The sequence below is a fragment of the Phyllostomus discolor genome, chromosome 8 (assembly GCF_004126475.2).
Source record: "Phyllostomus discolor isolate MPI-MPIP mPhyDis1 chromosome 8, mPhyDis1.pri.v3, whole genome shotgun sequence".
NCBI classification, from domain to species: Eukaryota; Metazoa; Chordata; class Mammalia; order Chiroptera; family Phyllostomidae; genus Phyllostomus; species Phyllostomus discolor.
This window is the reverse complement of record NC_040910.2, coordinates 88,945,555-88,955,554: the sequence shown is the minus strand read 5'-3', so window position 1 is coordinate 88,955,554 and position 10,000 is coordinate 88,945,555. Positions and strand designations below refer to the sequence as shown.

Sequence of the window (10,000 nt, the reverse complement as noted above, 5' to 3'; positions counted from 1 at the left end):
AATGACTCCAAAGATTCTTAAGACAAGAGGAAATTAAGTAATTTCATCAAGCCACCGAGCCTGTCCAATCTAGAGCTCCGAGTACACTAGTTTGAGCACGTGTCTCTCCAGTTTCAAGGCTCTCCGGTAAGGGATGAGGCCACAGCCCATCTTCCACTGCCACCTACCGCCATCTCTTCCCTTCCACGTCTCTAGAAACTGTTCTTCGTGACAGTGACCTACCACAAGTAGATCAGTCAAGCCATTTAAAAATATAAGCAGGGTTAATTATGTAAAGTAACTATCAAGGCATTTTAAATTAACATTCATATTCTGGCCCAAATGAGAATTTTCAAGTTATTGTATCACATATAACTATGCAATAGCCAACGTTGAAATATTTCCGATTCTGAACTATTCCTCTATTTTTATTACATTGAGAAGATGAGAAGTACAAGAGAAGTTTCAATTATTCCATTGATTGTATGCTGAATATTTAAAAATGGTTAAATAAAACTTACTGTGTATTCTGGTCCCAGAAGTTCATTTGGACACGAGGGAAAAGAAAAAAAGAGACAAAAATGGTGATTTAGACCATGCTTACATATAAAAACATAAAGCTAACATATTCTAGTGCATTATAATTATTACAAATATGGTAAAGAAACCTTCTAAAAATTAAACTTTCATAAATGAATGTTTCCATGTTTGTTTTTGAAACTCTTTCTATGATACTTTAGTGGTTGGTCAGATAAGGACTGTAAGACAAGATTCAATTAGCCTATGAGTTTGTGGCTAATTAAAAACCAAAGCACTAGCATTATAAAAGCAGAATTAAAGATTAATAATTCCAGCAGAGCATTTCATTAACCACACAGGAAATCTTTTAAGTGGAAAAGCAGCTTTCATAACCAGTAAGAAGAGGCTGTTATGAAGGCATTCAAGTGGGATTTTGAATTTTCATGCGTTTGAGGGCAAGAACCAAGCCTTCTACACTTTTTGGCCACAATTTATAGTTCAGTATCAGCACCGAGTTTAACATTCCATTACTACAAGTGAGAGGAAAAGTGATTTGAAAGCTTCCTATGCTATCCAATTGCAAAGCATGTAGTTTGAGACAAAGGGACCCAACAGAATCTTTTACATAAATTACAGTCAAGGTGCTTTGGGGGATATTGGGGGGGGGGGCTATAAAACAAACAAGTCAAAATAAACAACTTGTTTACAAAAAAACCATACCCCCAAATTACTTGAGGAATCAGAAAACATTATGGATAACAAAACCTCTAGAAATGTCCTTAAAAGAGCTTAACTTTCCTTCTACAAAATCACTTTTAAAAGAAAGGAAATGGTCTAGCTTAACACCCCTACTCCCCGGCTAAGAAGAGTGCTGACTGGAGAGGAGGTTGGGGGTTGCCTACAAGTCTCTGTGGGGACAATGAACCCGCAATCAGGGACATCTGATACTGGTCCGTCTTATTGCTATGTGTAACATACTAGCACAAAGCACTTACCTGTAATTGTGTAGGGATAATAGTTCCAAGCCTTCTCTGTAACATAAAATATTTTGGGAACAACAGCTCTGGCCCAGCTAGGCAGTTTGCTAAGAGGAAAGAAAGAAAAGAAGAATCAGTCTGTTCAGAGCCTCACTGTGCTACCGCATCTTCCCGGATGAACTGACTGCTAGAGGGACCTCGGGGCTCTGAGGCAGCTCTCCTCTCTGCAGCCATCTCTGCCCTGAACCTCTGGTGTTTATCCCAGTCTGTCGATTTCTGTGCATATTGATGTGCTCATCAAATGTGTGAAGGCAGGAGGTTACACATGGCGTGGGGGACCTCATAGGATCATGCTCTTAGATCTAATTGACCAGGACAGGAGAATTCAGTGGCTGGGAGGTGCTATGTTTAAAGGGTTTGGCCAGCCTGGCCTTTGTCTACTAGGAGTGGTATGGCAGACGGAGTAGGAAGGGATGTTTAAATGCGAATATGGGGTAGGGGGACGGAGAAGAAAATGCTGGAGCTTAGCTTAACAGTGAGCCCTGTTCTGAAAGTGGACTGAAGCAACAGAGAGTAGCAACTTTAGATACGAAGAAAAACTCCTTGATGACCGCAGTCGGTTGACTTGGGTCTCCCCACAGAGATGCACCCACATCCTAACCTGTGAATTTAATCTTAATTGAAAATAGGGTTTTTGTAGATGTGATTGTTAAGGAGCTCAAGATGGACTCTCCCTAAATTTGATGAACTCTCCCTAGATTTGAGATGGCCACGTGAAGACGGAAGCCCAGACTGAGTGGAGTGATGCAGCTCCAAGGGCTGCCAGTCACCAGAGGTTAGGGACAGGGCACAGGCCAGACCCTCCCTCACAGCCCCCCTGAAGGAACCAGCCCTGCCCTGCCCATGCCTGGGTTTCAGACTCCTGGCCTCCAGAACCGTGAGAGGATAAATTTGTGTTCTCAAGCTACCCAGGTTTTAGCAATTTGTTGCCGCAGCCCTAGAAAACAAACACAATGACAGAGCTATTACGCCTGTGGAACAGGGACCAGGCCTGCATTTGCAGAAAACAAATTCTTAAAACAAAGAAAACCCAAAGGCACAGGTCCCAAGACCTTTTGTAAACCAAGGGCTAATTAAGTTTTGTTTTGTTTCCCTTCAGAGGCAAACTCTACGGCACAGGACAGGCCCAGAGAACTCCTTAAATATCCTATTTAAACGTGGAGTATTATATATTCCTTAAATATGTCTGCACGATTTTATCCCCCCTGCTCCCACCCCAGCAGCATGCCCGGGGTTTTCCGTCTTCCCAGACATTGCCATTTCGCTTCTTTCCTGTTCTGGTGCCTACAGCTACGTGTCTGGGACACCGGTGTCTGGCAGCACAGCAGACCCAGCAAGATGACGCACATGCCAGTTCCTGAGGGCTGCGTGTTGGCAATAAAGAGCACCACGACGCAGTTTTGAATTCCAAGATGATACAACCAGGAAAGGCGGGGAGCATGCTTCTAGAACCCCAAATCCCCAATCCCTCTTAGACATGGAATTTAATGACACCCAGTGACAGTAAAATATTTGTTCCTTGTATATCTCCTCAAACTGTTTCTCATGTTTCTGATGGTATCCAGGACCTGCTCTCTAAAAGACAAATATGTGTTTTCAACGGCTGGCCGGACAGACCTAACCCGGAGCTCTGGGCCACTTATCAGGGTTAAAACAAATGGGGGTATGAAAGCTCCCTTGAGCCAGGCGAGTGCGGACGAAGATCACTGCTTCGGGTGGGCCGTGGGGAGAAAGCCGGAGCAGTTTCAGAATTCACATTACAGTTCTGCGTGCCCTCACGCAGAATGTCTCCCTCCTGTAAAGTCAGCTCTGCGGTAACTGCTCATTTACCTCACATTCGCACAGCGCCGAAGCAAGGCTGCTTCCTGACGGGTGTGTTTACAGCTTCTGCTATGATTTATTCTTTCAGTCCCTCAAGTGGGGCCGCAACTGGTGCTGACGTCTCGGGTGGGAAGGTCGCAGTGAGCCCTCATGCGGGAAATGATCTTAGGCAAAACTTCCCCTGGGTTCCCTCCCTCCCTCTGCCCCCAACCCCAGAGCAAAATGCCAATGTAGTGCAGGAAGAAGTGGGTTCTACTCACAGGCAAGTGGTTTTCTTGTGCTTTTAATGGACTGAAACAGGATTGCAGGATGTCCCCAAGTAGGCTAGGCATTGTTTAGCTTAGACAAAGTGCCTATGACTCTCTGCAAGCATCAGGGCCCACTATGCACTGTCTTCCTAGGCGGTGGGGCGGGGGAGTCCATCTATATGGCAGCCCCCCCACCCCGATTCATTAGGTGCTCAGGCATGGATGGCACTCTGAGGCCCAAGCTGCCCTCTCTCCATAATTCATTTGAAAGCCTCCCAGAAGCACATTCCTATGCAAGTATCACTTTCTGGAAGGAAGATGGAAAACACTGGCAACGTTCCATTCACATCGAGACTTCTCCTGTTTGTAAGTGGTCAGGACTCTAGAGTCTAGAACCTTTATTTTAGCTGTTTCATTCACCAGCTCTGGTAGGATCCACAGCACTATAATCAGTTACATTGTCCAATGTGACACCCGAAGACAGACCATCATTTTGCCAAGCTGGATGGTATGATCTTATGTGACTCTCAATTAATCTGGGAAGGAGATTCACCAGGCCAGGTGCAGGGGGCATTTGCAGCAAGTTCTATGACACGTCATTTCAAATGTTTATAAGCCTCCTAACAGACCTTCTCTTGGACCCCATTTACCCAGAACACATCATCATATAAATTGTCCTTATCTGAGAAAGTGAAATTTCTTTTTCCCTGCAGTAATGATTTATTGGGGCTGCAAACAGAAGTGGAATTAAATTAGTCCCCATTGTTGCTGTCACTCTCATGATGTACACTGTCACACAGCCTACAGTTCTAAGGAGAAGTCTGTCACTCAAACTTACTACTAGGTGTCACACAAGAACCTCTCTTCTAGAAAGGCAGCATGGTTCAACTCACAGCCTCTCGGTCCACTGGCCAGGGCTGGAGCCCCCAGTGGCCTGACTCGCCACGGCTGCGGTTTACAGGCACCGAGGAAAGAGAGGGACCTTTGTCTCTGGCGCCTTCACAGTACTGGAAAACATGCGGATGAGAAATGATACCATGTCTCCCTCCGGGCCTTCATTGAAGACAGACTTTTCAAAACGTTTGGGTTCTTACTTTTAAACCTTAGTATGATGTAGATAATACCAGTCCCACACACAGGTGGGTGACCAACCCCTCCCAGGTTGCATGTGCTGTCCCACGTGCTAAATTTCCTCAGTCCTGGGCAAATCGGGATGGTTGGCGGGTCATCCTAAAGTAGTAATTCTCAACAGCAGGAGGCATTTGGGATTTTGCCCCCCAGGGAACATTTGGCAAAGTCTGGAAACATTTTTGGTAGTCACGACTGAGGGGGTTGGGTAGAGGGATGCTGTTGGCGTCTAGTGGGCAGAGGCCAGGGATGCTGCCCAGCACCCTGCAGTGGACAGGACAGTACCCACCACAAAGAATCATCCGGCCCCAAATGTTCAAAGTGCCAAGATTGAGAAACCCAGCCCTGGACACAAGTGAATACAGTCACTGCGACCTTCTCACACATTCCCCAGGCTCCCCTAAATCACCACTGACCTGATAAGAGGGCCCCCAAGGGCAGCGTAATCCGAACCTACTTCATAAAGAATGAAAGGAACTGAAACCTAAAACATCCCTCCAGGAGAAGCTTGTGGCACTTTATAATCCAGATTATCACCTCATTCTCCATAATATCTAATCTTGCTTTGTAATTTATGCACATTTGGGAACAGTATTTGGCCCCAGGAAGTACCAAACATCATCAGGCCAAGTGCTGTTTAAATGGAGTCTAATTCCATTTTCTCAACAGCGATCAGAATCCCGATGGTCCTAACTGGAAATCTGGGGCTTCGACATTCCCAGCAGAAGAAGACAGTCCTCCCGAGTTCGCGGAAATGGTGCTTCGCTCAGCACTGACCCAGCACAGTGCACCTGAACCCTGCCCCTGTCGGTGCTGAGATGATGCTCAAGTAGCTGCAGCTCACTTCAAAGCCTTTAGAAAGGACCCAACTGCCTTCATGTCCCCAGTCCCCACTGGTCCAGGAGGGCTATTCTGACCTTTCGTTCCTTCTTGGTGCCTAAACTGAGCATCTGACAATTTTTGGATGATAATCAGTTATTCCTATCCAGTTCCATATACAGTGATTTCTGAGGTCTTTAAATTTCTTCTGCAACTGCTGTGATTTATTCACTTGCTGTTCTTAATGGTTTTCCTGGCTGATCTTTTAGTTCTGCTCTTAATGTAATTCTCTCTATGGCAGCAGAGAGATGAGCAGTTTCCAGGGCCATCACCTCTGAGAAGCAGGGCTGCGGGGCTCTACCCGCAGGAGGCCCCCAGATGTGCACACTGCCGCCACTCTCCCTACGAAAAACACAATATAGGCTGGGATTCCGGGAAGAGGCCTGCCCAGTGTGGGTTCTTGGAGGGCGCTGCTTAGACAGCAGGAGGGGAATGTGGCCAGCACGCTGTGCTGAACCCAGAGGAACAGTTCACACGTGTCTGCGTCACGCACCAAGGAACCAGGATGGAAAACCGCTGCACTGGATGCTAAGATCCCAAGTGGGTCCAAACATTCTGCTTCTGTGATTTCCAATGGGAGCAGCTGAGGGGGGCAGAAAGGAGGGCGGGGCCTGTCAGCGTGAGGCTGCCTGGCACATTGTTAAGAACTGAGACAGGGCCCTGACTGGTGCGGCTCAGCTTGTTGAGTGCAGCCCATAAAGCAAGAGGTTGCTGGTTGATTCCTGGTCAGGGCACAGGTCTGGGTTGCGGGTTTGGTGCTTGGTTGGAGCACATACGAAAGGCAACTGATCGATGTTTCTCTCTCACATCGATGTTTCTCTCCCTCTCTTTGTCCCTTCCTTCCCCTCCCTCTTAAAGAAAAAAAAAAAAAAAACTAAGTAAAATCTTAAAAAAAAAAAAAGGAACTAAGATGGGGACAGAATAGAGTAGCATGGACTGAAAAGTATGCCTGGAAGAAGTCCCTCACATGCTCTATTTTCCCTAGTACATAGTAAACAAATATTAAATAACTTATTTAATATTATAGTAACCACATGTATACAGAAGGCTGAATATTCTAAAATACGTAAAGTTTTTATATACTGTGGCTACTGTTGTCTGGCACTCCCAACTAGAACGCAAGTCCCACCAGGGCAGAGATCTTCGTTCTGCACATGGTGGCACATCCGGAACCTGGGATGGTGCCTGGCACAAGACAGATGCTCAATAAATATTCTGTGAATGAATGAAGATTGTATTCAGGTATTCAGGAGCCAATAATGACCATGAAGAGTCTCGAAAGATAGCATGGAAACAGGCCCTGGGGCAGAATCTCTGGCTCTGACACTTTTCTACAATTTGTGCCCAGATGGTGGGCTCTTCCAAAGCCACATGAGCTCTGGACACTGGGCTCTTACCCTGGGGAAGACCTGGGAGACTAGGAAGAGGGAATGTGAAAGACAGACCCAAGCCATGGCAACAGAGCTCCACCAATGAGCCTGTAGGTAAAGCAACCAGCTGGTGGCTTTGTTTTTTCAATCAAACAGGATTCATGGCTCATGGAAGCTGTTCCTTCTCCTACCCAGACCCTCTAGAGGCCAGGAGAGGTTGCCCTGGAAGGCAAGAGCCACGTGGCAGGAGAAATGTACTCTCCATGCAAATCGATTCGGGCATTAGGCAGAATCGCTATTAGAAGCTGGCAGCCCTCCCTGACTGGCAGCTGCCAGCACAGCCTAATTAATCCAGCAGCCGTGGTGGGGAAGAACATGACACTTCATGACTGAAAAACAAGACTAAAAATAGTCTCCATTTTTCCCCAAGGTCCCCCACCCCCACCCCCTGGTTCCCTCTCCTCCTGGGCTTCAATGGGAAGGGACTGGAGAGGTACTAGAAATGAAGTGAAAAGGAACAGAAGAAGAGCTCCCCGCTCCCATAGGATTCTGGCTGCAGATTTGATTTACCATCTCTTCCAGAGTTTGATGAGTATCTTGCCTCCTTTCCTGGGATGGCAGTTGAAGCCAGGATTTTTGAAGACAAGCCAAGAAATACCACTTATTTGGTTAACAAAAATGGATCGGAGGACAACCACCCAATGTACTAATGTGTCGGCACTAACACAATGTCCTAAGTGAATTAGCAACCACCAAAACGTATTGTGCACCCAACAGTGTACCAGACGTTGTAGGGAGCACCAGAGGAAAGAGCAAGCCCATCGTCACTGGGACGTGATAGCAACTAATAAAAGGATAAATGACACCTATAAAACATATTATACTGAACTGAAAAATAGGCAATGGACTCAGTAGACATTTCTCCAAAGAAGACATATGAATGGCCAGTGATGCTCAACATCACTACACATTAGGGAAATAGATGCCCATCAAAACTATGAGGCACCACACCACACCCACCAGGATGGCCAGACAGTAAGGAGTGTCAGCGATCATGTGGAAAAGTTGGGACCCTCATATGGTGCTGGCAGGAATGGAAAATGGTGCCATGCTTTGGAAACCAGTTGGAAGTTCTTCCCACTCAGGGATGCTTATGTTTGGAATTCTGGAACAAGTGATAAAAAAAACTGGGGGGACAACTTGGACCTATTCATGGCAGCCGTGGGGGTGATGGCAGAATGAAAATCTGATTCTATTTAAAAGATGGTTCTTGTCGTTGCTGCTCCTGGCCCCTTGGAGCTGCTCATTCTCAAGCTTCCAGATAAAAGACCATCACGCCCCCTGGTCACTAACATCCTTCCATGAAATGCTCTTTCTGCTCCAGATAGACCCTGACTACATGCTTTGAGTATTTCCAGTGCTTCTAATAGTTGCTCTGGATAATAAATTTAAAAAGCAATTTCTGAATGAGATGGCTTATTTTGCCAGCACACGACTTCAGGTCCATAGGACAATGATATTTCTCTGTGTAAATTACTAAATGGGTACTGCAGCATCTTAGCTACCACCGGTCCAATTCCTGGAGCCCACTTCCCTCTGGCCAGCTCAGGGGTCCGCAACATGCCGCAGTGGCCTAGGGATTATTTAGAGCTGCGGACAATTGAGAACCAACAGTTGCTTCTTCTGAACACCCCTTATCTGCCTCAAAGTAGAGCCTCCTGAAAGAATTAAACTGTCATGAGCCCCTCCCTGTGAGCTTCACAGCCAGAGAAGGCTGACCCCTATCACCAGGACCAGAGGTAAACAACAGGATAAGAAATGCCCTGAAGAGCCACTGCCACAACTCAGATAGGAGATGCTATCATATCTCCTAAGGCTGCATTTATTTTTCATAAAAGTAACTTGTTCCCCCATAGGTGCCTTTCTCCCTCGCCTCTTCCCCTATTAAAATGGTATATAAGCCCCAAATTTAACCACCCTTATTTTTTGAGTTGCATCTTTCTGTGCTCTCATGTACTGAAAAATTTCTTTTCCCCTGTTAATCTGTCAGGACCCCAGTCACCAATCCTAGGGGGCCGAGGCAAAGTTTTCCTCCATGGCACCACTCACGAGATGGATAAAAGGACTCATAAATGCTGGCACCAGTGAGACTAGTGACCCTACTTTGTGACCGGTGACCGTACTTTGATCAGGAGGCAGACACGTGTCTAATTTACCATGGGATTCCCTCCAACACCTGGGCAGTTTGTTTCACAGGTTTTGTAATTTAATAATTACAACTGAAAGGCAGCCTCCCCAACAGGGTGACCCCAGGACCTGTGGTTGGAGGACATGGGTCAACCTGAGGCGGGTCACCTCTCGGTTATACCTCCACAGTGATGAGTTTGGTGGTTTTTTAGGATTATGGAAATACTTGCTGTTCTATAGTTATATCACATAACTTTTCTGTCTTTCCTACTAAACATCCCTGCTTCTAAGATATATGTTCCTACTCTTCCAAATACTCCAAGAACCTTTTAAGTTACAAAATGATGGACGTGGTTTAGATCTGCATGACGGGAGCTATAAGTACTTTGTTGTCCTGCGCCTCATGGGTTGCTCATTCACATGTGCTGGAAGAGGGTCAGGATGATGTCTGAAACATTCTTGGAGCACAGAAAATTCAGGCTGCAAAGGAGCCGCGAGGCTGCCCAAGGCAGCTGCCCAGTGATGCCGGAGTCTGCTCAAGGACACAGCCTGCAGTCTGGCTGTGCGTCGTCATAAGGCGCCCTACTGTGCCCCCCGTGACTTGCACACTGAGTTTTCTTCCTTAAATGGAACCCAAAGCTTCCTCCTGGCATTCCCACCCACTGGTCTTTGCCCAGTTGGCCTTCCTGGGGTCTCATACACTCCACAGGCCTGACTCTTCTCCCCCTCCCCGAATACACAATTATCCAGTTTTACCCATTGTCTAGCTTGTCTGTGTTAAATGTTCTTGGTTTCTTCAGTCATTTTTCACATCATTTGGGTTTCTGATCCT

The 10,000-nt window shown here is 46.4% G+C and overlaps 1 protein-coding gene across 3 annotated transcripts in view; it reads right to left on the bottom strand.

Moving 5' to 3' along the window:
* PITPNC1 (phosphatidylinositol transfer protein cytoplasmic 1) overlaps positions 1–10,000 on the bottom strand; it is a 225,825-nt gene that overhangs the window by 99,955 nt on the left and 115,870 nt on the right. For all 3 annotated transcript variants that reach the window (XM_028522101.2, XM_036033468.1, XM_028522100.2), the window contains 2 exons: positions 1,494–1,582; positions 501–508 (listed from right to left, as the gene is read on the bottom strand). In XM_028522101.2, coding sequence (XP_028377902.1) covers positions 501–508; positions 1,494–1,582 — 97 coding nt within the window. The remainder of the gene's footprint in view (positions 1–500; positions 509–1,493; positions 1,583–10,000) is intronic.